This window comes from Labeo rohita, chromosome 4, assembly GCF_022985175.1.
Source record: "Labeo rohita strain BAU-BD-2019 chromosome 4, IGBB_LRoh.1.0, whole genome shotgun sequence".
Lineage (NCBI taxonomy): Eukaryota > Metazoa > Chordata > Actinopteri > Cypriniformes > Cyprinidae > Labeo > Labeo rohita.
In genome coordinates, this window is record NC_066872.1 from 34,466,525 (window position 1) to 34,484,715 (window position 18,191).

At 32.4% G+C, this 18,191-nt stretch overlaps 1 protein-coding gene across 2 annotated transcripts in view; it reads left to right on the forward strand.

Moving 5' to 3' along the window:
- nell2b (neural EGFL like 2b) overlaps window positions 1–18,191 on the forward strand; it is a 61,025-nt gene that overhangs the window by 17,038 nt on the left and 25,796 nt on the right. For both annotated transcript variants that reach the window (XM_051107800.1, XM_051107801.1), the window contains exons 11-14: window positions 191–293; window positions 1,990–2,124; window positions 7,301–7,426; window positions 17,671–17,793. In XM_051107800.1, the coding sequence (XP_050963757.1) occupies window positions 191–293; window positions 1,990–2,124; window positions 7,301–7,426; window positions 17,671–17,793 (487 nt within the window). The remainder of the gene's footprint in view (window positions 1–190; window positions 294–1,989; window positions 2,125–7,300; window positions 7,427–17,670; window positions 17,794–18,191) is intronic.

Below are 18,191 nucleotides of genomic sequence, written 5' to 3' on the forward strand. Positions count from 1 at the left end.
ATTTTAATTCTGTCTCAGCCTGGTTATGAATTCAGGCAGAATGGTTTGTTGCTTGAATCAGCTTAGCCATCTTACAAACAGCTACTGTGTTTCAAATCTAGAATCTACCATCTTAAGTTGGATTTTCCCAGCAGACTTGGTGTTTTACTAGCAGGATAAATTGAATAAACAGTTGTTTGTGTGTTTGCAGGATCGAAGTATGCGCAGGGTTGAGATCACAACTTGTCCAGAGCTAAACTGCCCGGAGTCAGAGCAGATCACGCTCACAGACCGCTGCTGCAAAGTGTGCAGAGGTGTGACACACTCACACACACAGAAACAACACACAACCACTGATTGAAGTCATATTAAGGGCAGCCACCTCTGACCACTGTGCACACAAACTAGATTTGTGCTCAACACCAAGCCATGACTGTGCATGACAGCACTCATCTATTTTTGCAGCCTTCACACATATAACTGCACACACATAACACCCAGTTTAACAGTGATACTTTAAAGGGCAGCATATGCTCAACTTTTCCACACCTCTAATAGTTCACATATTGAGCCACAATGTGCACTAACTGTGTACTAACACTTGAATGTTTTTTAATTGTTTTGTTTTGCTTGTTTTGCTTTTTTGTTTTGTTTGGCTTGTTTTGTTTTGCTTGATTTGCTTGGTTTTACTTCTTGTTTTGCTTTTTGTTTTTATTTTAGCTTGTTTTGATTAGTTTGGCTTGTTTTGTTTTGCTTGGTTTGGTTTGGTTGGCTTAGCTTGTTTTGTTTTGCTTTTTATTTTGTTTGGCTTGTTTTGTTTTGCTTTTTGTTTTGGTTAGGATTGTTTAGCTTGTTTTGTTTTGCTTGGTTTTGGCTTGGTTTGGTTTGTTTGGCTTAGCTTGTTTTGTTTTGTTTAGATTGTTTGGTTTTGTTTGTCTTGTTTTGTTTTGCTCTGTTGTTTTGTTTTGCTTTGTTTGACTTGTTTTGCTTGGCTTTGTTTGGTTTTGATTTTTTTGTTTTGTTTTGTTTAGTTTTGCTAGGTTTTGTTTTGTTTGGTTTGACTTGTTTTGCTTTTTATTTTGTTTGGCTTGTTTTGTTTTGCTTTTTGTTTTGTTTTTGGATTGTTTAGCTTGTTTTTCTTTGTTTTGCTTGGTTTTGTTTAGTTGTGCTCGGTTTTGCTTGGTTTTGTTTGGTTTAGCTTGTATTGTTTGGTTTGGCTTCTTTGTTTTGTTTTGTTTTGTTTTGTTTTGTTTTGTTTTGCTGGATTTTGTTGGGGGGTTTGGTTTGGTTTAGTTTGGTTTGACTTGTTTTCTTTTGCTTGGCAACATTTATGATTTTTTTTTTTGCCATCACTATTTAAGGGTCCTGCGTTGTGAGACAGTTTTATACTCTCATCTATAATCCCTTTTATACTCTATTTATACTATACTTCAATAATATGAGATCATATAAGCAAAAAAAATTTTACTCCTAACAAGGATTTTTGTCTTATTTTCAAGTTAAAATCTAAATCACTGAAACAGGATCAGTGCATTTGGACAAACAACACTGCATAATTAATTATTTTCACTTGTCTTAATAATTAATAAGTTAAAAAAGAAAAAAAAATCCAGTAGGACAAAATGTACTTATAAATCAAGATATAATCTATAAAAACAAACTTTAATATCTCATGCAAAGTTGCTTCTCAAGGGAGGTTTGTTGGAAAGCAAGTCAAGAAAGACTAATTAAAAGCTCATCAGGAAGTCATTTATTAACAATTATAAAATAATTAGTAAAATGCTATTTAAAATGATTTTAGATGGTATATAGCCTGTCACACCACAGGATATGCAATGTCCCAAAAGTATTTCACATCGGGCGTAAGTGAACAAGAAATCCTTCCAATTCAATATTAAGTGTTTTTTGATTATTAGTACAGGCTGGAAATTGCGTAAAAATAATGCATAAATTATAAATGTCAGATTTATACATTTCATAGCACTTCTACTCTATCTGTCTCACTTCCAGGGCATGATTTCTGTGCTGAGGGTCACAGCCGCAATTGCGTGGAGAATTCGGACTGCATTAATCTAGAAGCAGGAGCTTTCTGCAGCTGTAAAGAAGGATACCATGCGCTCAGGGACGACAGTGCCTACTGCCAAGGTATTAAATATCCAACAGACAAACATGCCAATCGTTGATGTATGTATGTCTCTAAACACTATACAAACAAATGAAACTCTAAATCCATCCATAGCACCTGTTATTTGACCCCCCACAGATTTGCTCGTTAGAAATTTCTGTTTTGTATAAGCAAATAACAGGGCTTTCACAAATCACTAAATTGCCTGCAATCACAGATGGAGGAGTTGCCAACGAAAGCTGTTGACGGGTGATTACTTAGTGTCTCGCTGAATGAATATTTCAGCACCGCTATTATCCTTACAGCTGTAATTAATGCATTGTAAACCCTAGAGTTCATGCTGTGCGAGTGTGTGTACAGATGTGAAGGAGGCTTCCTGTGGCTCGCTGGCTTTTAATAGGCTGCACCCTTATATAAACATACACGGCAGCCCAGCGAGAATGTAATGGATATCTCTTTTCACATATAAGTCAAATTACTATTTATAGTTTTACCTTAGTGTTTCCTTCTGCTTCTGCACAACAAGGCATTTTCTTTTGGTTAGAAGGTTTTAGAGAAATAGTTCACCCAAAAATGAAAATGTGCTGGAAATGTACTCACATTTAGACCATCCAAGATGTAGATCAGCTTGTTTTTTCATCTAAACAGATTTTAAGCAATTTAGCCATAGCACTTGCTCACTGATGGATGCTCTGCAGTGAATGGGTGCCATCAGAATGAGAGTCCAACAGCTGATAAAAACATCACAATATTGCACAAGAAATCCACACAATCAGTTGATGTCTTGTGAAGCAAAAAGAGAGAAATATGCAAGTCAAACACTGTTTACAAGCAAAAACAGTCCAAAACAGTTCTAAACAAACATGTCGGTAGATTTTGATGTGAGAGGACAACAGGGGATGGACATTTTGACTGGAGGAAGAAGGGGTTGACCGATATGTGTTTTTTATGGCCGATGACGATACCGATTATTACAGATTAAGTAGACCCAAAACCGATATTTTAAACTAATACATAAGTCTGATGTAAAAATGAAAATTAATGTAAAAATTAAGAATAACAAGGGCTCTGACAAAAACTTTCTTTAAATGATTTTAAAATATTTTATCAGCAAATTGATTTTGAAAATGACAGATACCGATAATATCGGCGCAGATAAATGATGGATTTGTTTCTTATAACAAGCAGATTTTAATTTTACAAGATGTTACTTGATGGCCTGGAGTTGTTTGGATTACTTGTGGATTATTGTGATGTTTTTATCAGCTGTTTGGACTCTCATTCTGACGGCACCCATTCACTGCAGAGGATCTGTTGCTGAACAAGTGATGTAATGCTAAATTTCTCAAAATCTGTTCTGACGAACAAACAAACTCATTTACATCTTTGTAAATTTTCTGTAAATTTTCATTTTTGGGTCAACTATTTGTTTAAATACCCCCAAAAATTAAATCTTTAGCTTGTTTTGTTTTGTTTGGCTCGGCTTGTTTTGTTTTGTTTTGCTTGGTTTTGTTTGGTTTGGCTTGGTTTGGCTTGTTTGGCTTAGCTTGTATTGTTTTGATTTGTTTAGGTTGTTGTTTTTTTTGTTTTTTTTTTTGGTTTGGCTTTACTTTGTTGATTGGTTTCTTTAGCTTGGTTTGACTTGTTTTGCTTTTTGTTTTGTTTGGCTTGTTTTGTTTGTTTTGGCTTGTTTTATTTTGCTTTTTATTGTTTTGTATTGTTTAGTTTGTTTTGCTTTTTGTTTTGTTTTGTTTGGCTTGTTTTGTTTTGCATTGGTTTGCTTTAGTTTGTTTTGTTTTGCTTGGTTTTGTTTTGTTTGGCTTGTTTTTTTTTTGCTTTTTGTATTTTTTTATTGTTTAGCTTGTTTTGATTTTTGTTTAGTTTTGTTTGGTTTAGCTTGTTTTGCTTGGATTTGTTTGGTTTAGCTTGTTTGGTTTGGTTTGACTTGGTTAGTTTGGTTTGGTTTGGCTTGTTTTGTTTTGCTTGGTTTTGTTTGGTGACCATTACCGATAACCATAAAAATGCTTAATATTTGCACCGATAAATGATGGATTTGTTTCTTACAGCAAGCAGATTTTAACTTTAGATTTGTTTGGATTATTTGTGGATTATTATGATGTTTTTATCAGCTGTTTGGACTCTCATTCTGACGGCACCCATTCACTGCAGAGGATCCATTACGGAACAAGTGATGTAATGCTAAATTTCTCAAAATCTGTTCTGACGAACAAACAAACTCATTTACATCTTTGTAAATTTTCTGTAAATTTTCATTTTTGGGTCAACTATTTGTTTAAATACCCCCAAAAATTAAATCTTTAGCTTGTTTTGTTTTGTTTGGCTCGGCTTGTTTTGTTTTGTTTTGCTTGGTTTTGTTTGGTTTGGCTTAGACGAACAAACAAAACTCACTTACATCTTGGTAAATTTTCAGCACATTTTTATCTTTGGGTCAACTATTTGTTTACATACCCCCAAAAATGAACATTTTGTTGTCATTTACTCACCCTCATGTCGTTCCAAACCTTCCTCCTTCTGCGGAATGGACAAGAAGATATTTTAAAAGTAGTTTCAGCTCTTTTGCAGCTCATACAGTGAGGGTCAAAAACATAATTTGCCCTGAAGTCAAATTTATTAACACTTTTGACCCCCTCTAAGATTTCAAGGCAGTTATCTGAAAGCATCTTAATCGAAACCTTAAACTGTGAGCAATCAATTGCGATGACTGCGCTTTGAAGTGATGTGGAGGCGAACAACTTGCTTTGTCTTAATGTGACTCTCACCTTTATCACTGTGAGTCACAGTAGGATGCCTCTGGCATAGACAATCAATAGACGGTTTTGGGGGAAGTGACATTAGAAACACTTTTGGTCACCAGAAATGCTCTGAAAGCTTCTGTGAGTGTCTGGACAAATTTTCCGCAACAGTTGTTACAGTACCGTGACTCCAAGCCTCAGTATGACTTGATAAAATCTGAGACACATCTGAGAGGACCTGCTGGGTCATAATAGCGCTCTTTATCAAGCGCTGTTGGACTCTTTTAGCATTTGGAAATATGGTGATTTTCCCTGTTTTGATACCAGGTCAAGAAAGAGACACAGAAACAAAAAATCTCTGCTTGTTACTACAATTAACCAGTGAGTTCTATATTTGTCTTAAACATTAAGTTGGGATAAAAATACATGCATCAGCTTTAAAAAACAATGGCCTTTATATAAAAGACTTTGCTATGTTCGTTTGTGAAAATTCTGTATGTTTGCATAGACTGTTGCAGTTGTTAGTTTGTAGCAGCCTCAGGGTTATGAATAATACCAGTGCCGATTCGGCTCTGAAATAAACTTTAAATTATTAATTTGGAATTCATATCTTCTAGAACAAAAGCGTCTGAAAAAGGCATTATATTTCCAATTACAGAAGTGATGAGTGAGTTTATTCTCCTCATTTTAAGCACTGAATCCTCTACAGAAGACACATTGGGACAGATAAGACTTTAGAGACATTCTCTCTACTATTTACTTTTAAACCAAACACACGGCTCTGATGGATTTATTTTTATTTTATTGTTTTATTTTATTTTGCCTTATTTTGTTTTATTTTGCTCTGCACAAGTTAAAAAGACTACAGAGAATATATCGTGAATCGTTTCATTTTCTTTGTATTTTGTTTTATTTTATTTTGCTTTATTTTATTTCGTTATTATGCTTTATTGTAATTTATTTTATTTTACTATTTTGATTTGTCTTATTTTAATATTTTATTTAGCTTTATTTTATTTTACTTTATTTTGTTTTGTTTTGTTTGCTTTGCTTTGTTTTGTTTTATTATTTTGTTTTGTATTATTTTATTTTATTTTATTATTTTATCATGCTTTTTTTTGTTTTATTTTATTTTGCCTTATTGTTTTTGTTATTTTATTTTATCATGCTTTATTTTGTTTTATTTTATTTTGCCTTATTGTTTTTGTTATTTTATTTTATCATGCTTTATTATATTTTTGTTTCATTTTGCTTTATTTTATGTTATTATGCTATTTTATTTTGCTTTGTTTTATTTAGATTTATTTATTTATTTATTTATTTTATCATGCTTTATTTTATTTTATATTTTGTTTTGCTTTATTTTGTTTTATTTAACTTTATTTTATAGTATTATTTTATTTTGTTTTATTTTATTTTATCATTTTATTTTTTCTTATTATTATTATTTATTTTTATTTATTTTGCTTTATTTTTATTTATTTATTTATTTATTTTACCTAAGGCCCAAAATACTGGGATAGCTCCAGCAGATAGGACTTGGTTAGTTGTTGGATGGGTGTTTTTTTAACTTTAGCATAAAAAAATCAAGCCCAAAAATCTCCTCAGTTTTATGCTAGCATTTGCTATGGGGTAAGAAAGATATTCTGAAAACAAATTTATAATATTTCCATCAGCTTTTGTTTCTTTATGTTTTATGGGTATTAAAAGGACATTTCCTATTGGAAAAGAGACAAAATGCTGATTAATAGCATGAGTTTGTGCTGTGTAGACTTAAACAGAGAAAAGATGTGAAAAAGATTATATAAAGTGTTCTTGAGAAGGAGAGAGTGGGTGGACCGAAGGACAAGTGTGTATCTATGAAAAGTGTAAGAGAAAAAGCTGGAGGCTGAGAAAGTAAAGGGGGTGGAGGAAAGGGACAGAAAGCGAAAGGTCTAGAAGTGCTCCGTGTTTTGTTAACGCAGTTTAAGGACTGAATTGAGTCACACATGGGGTACTGTACATTATTTTTAAAAGATATTCAAACCTCCTTCACTTTAATGTATTTGTCTTCTTTCTATCATCAAGGCTGCTAAAGTTTTCTTTTCTTTGGAAGTGAGTCATATGAGATTTGAGGTGACAAACATGATTAAATAATGTCAGAATTCTTTTTTTTTTTTGTGCTTCCCTTTAAATATTCATCGAAACGTTCAAACGTGGTGTTCCTGCTATTTTACAGCCTTAGCAGTTTCCTGCGGCAGTGTGAACAGTAATGTTCCTCGTACGACAGAACGCGTGTGATGTAATGACTGGATCTTCCAGCACCCTTGACAAATGCTGCTAATTGATCACAGCTGCAGTGTGAATGGTGCTTTTTGGCACTGCGTCTTCCCAAATGTTTTGAAAACCGTGTTGTGTTCAGGCCATAGTACAGAGTGTGTCTTGTGTTCTGCTGTGCTTGCAGATATCGATGAGTGTGCGGAGGGGAAACACTACTGCAGGGAGAACACCATGTGTATGAACACACCCGGCTCCTTTATGTGTGTCTGCAACACCGGCTACGTCCGGATTGATGATTACTCCTGCACAGGTGAGCACAGAAATCATTCAAATGTGTTTTGGGGGCATTATTAGGGTGGGGAGAAAGGGAATGGGACATAATGCAAAATGGATTGTGCAAGCAATTGATTCAAATTAAATCACTCAGATGAGCATCAATTGTGTCTAAATAATTAGGTCATGGCTACAGGCTCCTTAAAATATGTTTAAAGACCCCATAAATTCATCTAATATGCTACATTTGGCATCTTTTCTATTATCAGATTTTCTTCTTTAAAAAAGGTAATTTTATTGACTTTTTTTTTCATTCATTCATTAAAAATATAATTTGTTAGATAGAATTTAAAAATCATATAGGTTAAGTAAAAGCATAGAAGAATCATATAAATAAATTATTATTTTAATATTTTATTATGTGGATGCAGCTACTATAGTTAATATTTAAATAAAATAAATATTATTTTATTATTAAATACTCCAAAATATGATTCAGATTTGTTAGTGAGTACATGAGTAAAATAGTAGAAAAATTATATAAATAAATTAAAATATATTTTAATAATATTATTTATTATGTGGATGCAGCTACTATATTTATTAATTTAATAAAATAAATTTTATTTTAGTATGTAATATTCCAAAGTATTTTATTATTAAATATTCCACAATATGATTAACATTTGTTAATGAGTAGATATAATTTAAAATCATATATCTAAAATCACAGAAGAATCATATAAATAAATTAAATTATTTTAATAATGTTATATGTTAATTAAGATTTTATTATATGGATGCGGCTACTATATTTAATATTTTAATAAATTAAATATTATTTTAATATTTAGTATTCCAAAATATTTTAATATAAAATATTCCAAAATATGATTCACATTTGTTAATGAGTAGATATAATTAAAAAATTATAAAACGAAGACCACAGAAGAATAATATAAATTAAATTAAATTTTATTATATAGATGCAGCTAGTATATTTCATATTTTAATAAATAAAATATTATTTTAATATTTAGTATTCAAAAATATTTTAATATTAAATATTCCAAAATATGAGTCACATTTGCTAATGAGTAGATATAATTAAAAAATTATAAAACTAAAATCATAGAAGAATTATGCAAATAAATGAAATTTTATTATATGGATACAGCCACTATTTTTACTAAAATAAATATTATTTAATATTTAATATTCCAAAATATTGTAATCTTAAATATAAGTAAAAGCAGCCCCTATATTTAAAATTTTATTAAATTGAATATTATTTAAATATTTCATATTCCAAAATATTTTAATATTAAATATTCCAAAATATGATTGACATTTGTTAATGAGTAAATAGAATTGAAGTAAAATCATAGGAGAATCATAATTTTTTTAAATAATGTTATGTTAATTAATATTTTATCGCATGGATGCAGCTATTATAAATCATTGAAGAATCATATAAATAAATTATTATAATAATGATTCATTAATATTTTATTATATTGATACAGCAAAAATTATTTTCATATTATAATATTCAACATTTCAAAATTATAGAATAATTATGATTTTTTACTGTTTTTAAAAGTCTCTTAAGCACATCAAGGCTGTATTTATTTGATGTCAAAACAGTAATATTATAAAATATTATTACATTTATTATGTAAAATACTTTTTTAATGTTTATTTAACATTAACCATTTCTTTAGTTTCAATGTAGTGTTTAGTGTAATTTTTGCCATATTTGTCATTTGCTTTATTAATTTAATATGAGTAAAAATGGAAATTAATTTAATTTAAATATTAATATTTAAAGAAATAAAATGTTTGCAATATTTTATGTTGAACTGTGATATATAAATATATTGCAGCATAGGAAATATCTATAAGGATATAAATAAAATTTAAGATTTAGGCTCCCATTGTCAACTAAAACCTATTTTCAGGATGAAAACTTTTTTTTGTGTCTTTTCATATCTCTGTAATGCACATAACATGCATGAGGAAGCTGAATAAAATATTGTAAAATATTGTTTTATTTTATGATTTTGTTTGTACTAATGAGGTTTGTTCAGTGCAACTTCCCAAGCATTGTTGAACATTGCTTCAACAGTGCATGCATTAGTAGAATAACAAGAGCCAAAAAAAAAGTTTGAGAAAGTGAATTAGGGAAAAAAAACACAGCATATGCGAAAGTTTTCACTGATGGAAAGTACAGATGGTACATGCTCCTGATCTTTAACTTAAAAAGCAATTAAATCTTTTCAGGAGTGCAGGATAAGGAAGCAAAACACGACGCGAGGGAACAGCTACGCGATAAATGAGCCTTAGTCCTTCTGTGACCTACTTTAAAACTGAATTAATTACAACCAAAAGGCCAGGAAGGTTTCTGTCTCAATAAATACGCGAGAGCACAGAAAACTGCACCTGGGCTGCAAGGTGCAATCATGGACAACAACAATTCAGCTTTTATTTTGGAAACTTTTCAAGGTTTTTCATTGCTGATTATCTCAGAAAGCCACATGTGTTCAAGGCCAGCTGCATTGCTATTATTTATTGTTATCATTTGTCATCAAGTAGTCTCCATTATACTTACTTTTTTTTTTTTTTTCTTAAATTGATCCTGTCTTTTTTATTATGAACTGTACAGGTGAGAGATGTCATTTCATTTGAATTTAATCAAACTATTACTTGCAGCAGTTTAACTCTATGTGTTTAATCTCTAGTTCTTCCCTCTGGATTTGTTCCCCATTGATGATTGGTTGAAAGCCTCGCGTCTGTTGTTGATTGGCTCAAAGCTGTGCTTCTGTAATTACTCAGCGTCTCAGTGAGGCTGGCTTTCTGATGGCAAAACATTATTATTTTCAATTATTCATGTGTGCAGTCACACAGAGAAAAAATATTGCGTATTTCGCCCGTGGGATTATTATGAGATAATCTGCAGGCTGCAGTCACTTCAGTCGAAACTGGAATTCATTTAATGTGAAGTTGCAATAGACGTTACCTGATTCAAAACGAGTGCACTTTTAATCAGCCGATCTTATTTTAATTTAAAACATCAGAAGTTCTTGGAATTACTGTAATTATTTTAATTGCGCTCCGCCGTTTCCATATCTGTTCATTACAGCTCTGTCTTGCCTTCATGATCGGCTCACTGATATTTACTAATTACATCCTTTACTCTGCGATGAACAAACTTGTAGGCATAAGAGATTTTGTCAGTTACATGAACAGTCATTAGTAGGCGTATTTGTTCAAATGAAGAAAAGAATATGTTGCTAATAATGGACATTATGGGCTTTCTGTTTCTCCTAGCTTTCTGTTTTTCTCACAGAATACTTCATTAGTTCCCCTTGAGCAGTCAGCAGATGTTAAACCTAAAATGACGTTGGTCTCCAATCAGTTCATTTATGTGCTATTCTGGACAGAGCTGTCCATGGAAATGTTCCTTTGAAGATTAGAGAGATTTCACCTCCATTTAGTTTCTGTTTTTCAAGGAATAGTTCACTTCGAAATTAAAATAGTCAGTGTTTACTCATGTCGTTTCAATTCTGTGATATTTTTTTTTTTGCTCCGAAGGAGATGATGTTCATGCTGTTCTGTTACATACAAGTGATTCTTCATTCACTTCAAAGAAAGGCTGTCACAATTCCTAAATTCTCGATTGCATTTTGGCTCTGTCGATTAACCGGCAAAATACCAGAAGTGGCGCGGAGTTGCATTTCAGGAAACGTTTACACTAGTGCGTTTTAGTTTTAAAACGCATCACTTTTGCTATGATTACGCCTGTCGTTTACACTACTCCGACATTTTCGACCCTCGAAAACTGAGACTTTTGAAAACGTTGCAGACCCCACTTTAGTTTGAAAACTCTGGGGTTGCGTTTCAGGCTACATTTACACTAGTATGTTTTTAAAATGCATAACTTTTGCTATGGTTACACCTGTCGTTTACAATACTCCGGTGTTTTTGACCCTCGAATATAGAGGCTTTCAAAAACACTGCAGACCCGGTTTTAGTTTAAAAACTCTGGGGTTGAATTTTAGGCTGCAATATGTTTACACTAGTGTGTTTTTCTTTTTAAAATGCATCACTTTTGCTATGGTTGCGCCTGTCGTTTACATTACTCTGGCGTTTTTAACCCTCGAAAACTGAGACTTTCGAAAACACTGCAGACCCCGTTTTAGTTTGAAAACTCTTGGGCTGCGTTTCAGGCAACGTTTACACTAGTGCGTTTTAGTTTTAAAATGCATAACTTTTGCTATGTTTAAGCTGTCGTTTACACTACTCCGACATTTTCAACCCTTGAAAACTGAGACTTTTGAAAACACTGCTTGGTTTGAAAACTCTGGGGTTGTGTTTTATGATATGTTTACAATACGGTATTTTTATTTTAAAATGTATAACTTTTGCTGTGGTTATGCCCGTCGTTTACAATTCTCTGGTGTTTTCGACCCTCGAATATAGATCCCGTTTTAGTTTAAAAACTCTGGGGTTGAATTTTAGGCTACAGTACGTTTACACTAGTGTGTTTTCCTTTTTAAAATGCATCACTTTTGCTATGGTTGCGCCTGTCGTTTACACTACTCTGGCGTTTTCAACCCTTCGAAAACACTGCAGACCCCATTTTAGTTTGAAAACTCTTGGGCTGCGTTTCAGGCAACGTTTACATTAGTGTGTTTTAGTTTTTTTACATTTGCATAACTTTTGCTATGATTACGCCTGTCGTTTACACTACTCTGGCGTTTTCAACCCTTCGAAAATGGAGACTTTTGAAAACACTGCAGACCCCGTTTTGGTTTGAAAACTCTGGGATTGTGTTTTAGGATATGTTTATATTACTGCATTTTTGTTTTAAAATGTATAACTTTTTCTATGGTTACGCCCGTCGTTTACAATCCTCCGGTGTTTTCGACCCTCGAATATAGAGGCTTTCAGAAATGCTGCAGACCCCGTTTTAGTTTAAAAACTCTGGGGTTGAAATTTCAGGCTACAATACATTTACACTAGTGTGTTTTCCTTTTTAAAATGCATAACTTTGCTACAGTTCTGCATGTTGTTTACACTGACGTTTTCAACCCTCGAAACTGAGACTTTGGAAAACACTGCAAGAACCCGTTTTAGTTTGGAAACTGGGGTTGCGTTTCAGGCTGCGTTTACACTAGTGCCTTTTTGTTTTAAAACGCTTAACTTTTGCTATGGTTATGCCTGTTGTTTACACTACTCTAGCATTTTCGATCATTGAAAACGGAGACTTTCGGCAATGCTGCAGACCTCACTTTTGTTTGAAAACTCTGGGGTTGTGTTTCAGGCTACTTTTACACTAGTACATTTTTAAAATGCATGACTTTTGCTATGGTTACACCTGTCATTTTCAATACTCTGGTGTTTTTACGACCCTCAAATATAAAGGCTTTCGAAAACACCGCAGATCCTGTTTTAGTTTAAAACCTCTGGGGTTACATTTCAGGCTATAATACGTTTACACTAGTGTGTTTTCCTTTTGAAAATGCATAACTTTTGCTATGGTTACGCCTGTTGTTTACACTGGTGACTTTCGAAAACACTGCAGAACCCGTTTTAGTTTGGAAACTGGGGTTGCATTTCAGGCTGTGTTTACACTAGTGCGTTTTATTGTTTTAAATCGCGTAACTTTTGCTTGGTTACACATGTCGTTTACACTACTCCAGCGTTTTCAACCCTCGAAAACTAAGACTTTCTTAAACACTGCAGACTCCGTTTTAGTTGAAAAACTCTGGGGTTGCGTTTCAGGCTACGTTTACACTAGTGCGTTTTCTTTTTAAAATGCAAAACTTTTGCTGCGGTTACGCATGTCATTTATACTACTCCAACGTTTTCGACCCTCAAAAATGGAGACTTTCAAAAACGTGCAAACTTTTTAGTTTGAAAACTGTTTTTGAATATGCTGTAGTACTGTAAACAACATGCATAACCATAGCGAAAGTTCGAAAACTCACTACTATAAACATAGCCAAAAAAATATTAAAACCATTTAAAATGATAATAAAACATAGTGATCTTGTAAATTCACAAAGGCTGCAATTCAGTTAAATAGACTTTTTATACGTTGTTTATATGTCTTTTTTTATTATCACAAAAAATGATCAGATACTCATCAGAATAATCAACCGATTACTTGATTACCAGAACAATCATTAGTGACAGCCCTAATTCAAAGTCTTCTAAAAATGTATGATATGTTTAAGAAACGGACTAAAATTCAAACTGAAATTTAGATCTTAAATCCTTAAAGAGCAGCTTTAAGGTCATGAAGGCATAAAGATGAGTAAATGATTTAAATTTTTGAAAGAACTATCCCTTTCACGCACACACACAAAGAATCCTCTATTTTAAATGAGATTTTGATTTTGCATGCTTGAGAAGTACGCTTTAGCATTCTGTCTGTAAGAGCGAATATGGTTTTTGGGACACTGTTCAAGCATTCAGACTGAATATGTGATCGGCATCGCGCTGGTGAAAGTTCCTTAATTCAGCTGCAAATGCATCCTGAGGTGTTCATAGATGAGAAACCGCAGCATAAAAACACACAGCCAATCAGTATCATTCATCAGTTAAAGTGCGTTTTAATGAGATGATTTAATGACATTTTAATGAGAGTGATTTAAAGATCTGTGTTGTAAGATTTATGACTAAAGTTGATTAGGCAGTTTCGCTTCGCTGGAGGATGCGTTTGAGGAGATGGAAAGTGACGCACGTTGAAGAAAAAAGACACAAGCCAGGTGCAAACACTGGGATTTGAAGAGATAAAACAGAAGAGAAGGAATCGCTGATGGTGTATATATATTTCTAAGCACAACGTGAGACTGCTGTTGTTTGCATTGCTTAGGTGAGTGTATGACTGAGATGCAGAGGGAACATTTTTCACCTGGTTGTAGCTGACAGATCTGCCCATCTGGAAGATAGAAGGCAAATGAATATGTGTGAGGCAAGGAGAGAAAAGCTTTGTTAATGTGAGTAATTAGCAGGATAATTGGTGTCGCTTTAGCTGTCATGGGCAGATGAGTCAACGCAGATGAGAAATCAGACCACACAAACACGTCCAGTGAGGGATTCATCTCAGTCAAACGCTGCTTGGCATGACTGTAATATCGCTGATTGAGGTAAACAGAGCTTGCGTCAAGGGAGCCAATTGAGCTGATATTGGACCAAATTGTTTATTGACTTTAATTTCATCCTTTTTTCTTTCGGATCTTCACATGAGGGATAGATCTAAAAATCTAAATGTAAAAATCTAACATTTTTGCACAGTGATACTTCACCCAAAAATATAAATTCTGTCATTAATTACTCTAAAACAAATTACTATCAAAAGAGAGAGATCTGTCTAAAACAAAACCAAAAATCACACCTTATGTTACGCAAGACAATATGTGACCCTGGACCACAAAACCAGTTATAAGGGTCAGTTTTTCAAAATTGACAATATTTGGCCGAGATACAACTATTTGAATATCTGGAATCTGAGGGTGCAAAAAAAAAAAAAAAATATTGAGAAAATCACCTTTAAAGTTGTCCAAATGAAGTTCTTAATGCATATTGCTAATCAAAAATTACATTTTTATATATGTACAGCAAGAAATTTACAAAATATCTTATGGAACATGATCTTTACTTAATTTCCTAATGATTTTCGGCATAAAATAAAAATCAATAACTGTAACCCATACAATGTATTTTTGGCTATTGCTACAAATATACCCCAGTGACTTAAGACTGGTTTTGTGGTCCAGGGTCACATATATGCTGATACCATATCAGCCGATATTAGGGATTTTTTAATTTATCGGTATTGATCAATGTAAATGGTGGCTTAAATTAGATATTTAAAGGGATAGTTCACCCAAAAATGAAAATTCTGTTATTAATCACTCACCTTCATGTCGTTCCAAACCTATAAGACCTTCATTCATCTTCAGAAAATAAATTTAGATATTTTTGATGACATTCGAGAGCTTTCTGTGTAAACGGCAACGCAACTGACAAATTCAAGGCCCGGAAAGGTAGTAAGGACATTGTTAAAATTGTGTGCAAAAAAAACAAAAATAATGACTTTATTCAACATTCAAGTGTCTATGCAGGGTCAGAAAGCTCTTGGATTTTATCAAAAAATATCTTAATTTGTGTTCCGAAGATGAATAAAGGTCCTACGGGTTTGGAACGAAATAAGGGTGAGTAATTAATGACAGAAATTTCATTTTTGGATGAACTGTCCCTTTAAATATCTCATTTAGGCTGCCATATACATTGGCCAATACTGATCAATTAAAAAAATCTCTCATATCGGCTGATAACCGATATGATATCGGCATATATTGTGCATCCGTAACATAAGATTTGATTTTTGGTTTCGTTTTAGACACATCTCTTACGTTTGATTGGTCAGTATGTTTTATTTATAAGGCTCACTGAAGTTTCACCACTATTTTCACAGTAACTTTACTATTCTCTGTGAATGTCTGTCCGATTCTACTTAACTCCTGGCTGCTGTGGGAACATTTTCCCCCAAAGAGAAATATTAATGACAGAAGCTCTGCAGCAGAGGACCTTTCATTGGCATTTCAAGCAGACTTGAGAGAAACCTTGCTTTTAGTATGGGGTCATCTGGAAGTCATTGTAAGACTGGAACATTGTGAGATGATTGCTGAACGTTTCATGATCAATTTCAGTGGTAAATTTATTAGTATTAGTATTACTATTATTGTTATACTGTAGACCGTATTTGGACTGGTTTTTAAATCATACACTATGAGTCAAAAGTTTTTGAACAGTAAGATTTTTAATGTTTTTAAAGAAGTCTCTTCTGCTCACCAAGCCTGATTTATTTGTTCCAAAATACAGCAAAAACAGTAAAATTGTGAAATATTTTTACTATTTAAAATAACTGCTTTCTATTTGAATATATTTTAAAATATAATTTGCTTGTAAAATTCATCTTTTATTTAGCAAGGATGCTTTAAATTGATCAGAAGTGATGATAAAGACATTTATAATGTTACAAAAGATTTCTATTTCAGATTAATGCTGTTCTGAATGTTCTATTCATCAAAGAAACCTGAAAAAAAAACTACTTAGCTGTTTTGAACATAATAATAATAATGATCATTTTTGAGCAGCAAATCAGAATATTAGAATGATTTCTGAAGGATCAAGTGACTGGAGTATTGATGCTAAAAATTCACCTTTGAAATCACAGGAATAAATTACATTTTAAAATATATTCAAATAGAAAACAGTTATTTTAAATAGTAAAAGTATTTCAAAATGTTACTGTTTTTGCTGTACTTTGGATCAAATAAATGCAGGCTTGGTGAGCAGAAGAGACAGTACTTCTTTAAAAAACATATACTGGTAGTGTATGTTTCTATCCAATAATTTAGTAATTTCATTATGAGAAAATGAAAAATGATTATTAAAAAATATTTTTTAAGTGTTCGTAAAATAAAAAAAATTAAGTGAAAGTCAGGGAAAAATAAAAAGGCAAAGGCTAAAAAAAAAGAAACAGAAAAATACGTAGTTTATTATGTTCAATTAAATTTAAAAATAAATACTCCAGCCATAAGTGTCACATGATCATTCAGAAATCATTCTAATATGTTGATTTGCTGTTCAAGAAACATTTATTTATTATTATAAATGTTAAAACAGTTCATAGTAATATTTTTTTGAAACCTTGATGCAGTACGTATTAAAATGTTGAAAAAAAAGTAATTAAAATAACTAAATTAAATGAATATTTTATTCAACAAGGATGTATTAAATTGATATATATAACTGAATATACACACACACACACACACATATATATATATATATATATATATATTAGGAAATTATATATTTAAATATATAATCTCTAGCCCTTTTACAGTTTTTTGAGACTTTTCTTTCCAGATCGAGAACGTCTAAGTGCAAAACACTCTTTGACAGCATCTCAAAAGTGCATGCAACCTTCAACAAAGACTGTGGCGGATTATTTTTGTACAGTAGTGTCAGTTATTCCCTACGCACCGTACTCATGCGCATCTGACTCCTACCCCTTTCCGTGTTTTTATCCTTTCTTTCTGTCTCTTCCTCTTTCCTTCTGCCTGTTTTTCATCTTTGAGATGTAATGGCATTCCCTTCTGAGAGAAACGGCAGCAGTGAAGATGGAAAGTGCCGAACGTGCAAAAAGTTTGAGGGAAGTGTGCGAACACACACTGACGCACACTCCTCTTGTGTTTTCAGAGCACGACGAGTGTGTGCGTGGACTGAATACCTGTGACGAAAACGCTCTTTGCTTCAATACGGTTGGCGGACACAGCTGCTCCTGTAAACCGGGGTACGTCGGTAACGGAACCGTCTGCAGAGGTAAGCACAAATATATACTCTACACTAGTTACAGTACCAAAATTACAGTAAAATTCTTGATTTTTGATAATAAATTTAATTAATGTCAGTGTAAATGTTTGTTCAAAGTCCATTAACTAATTAACAAACACAATCTGTGAATCTAATAATGCATTAGTAAATGCTGAAATGAACATTAACTAAGATTAAAATGAATAAATGCTGTAGAAGTATTATTCATTCTTAGTTCATGTTTACTAATGTAGTTAACTAATGAACCTTATTGTAAAGTGTTGCCAAAATATATAGAGGTCATACAGTTTTGGAACAGCTTCAGAAGAGAATAAATAAATTATGACATAATTGTATTTTTTTTTTTATTAAACTATAATTTTAAGATTAAATAATAATAACAATAG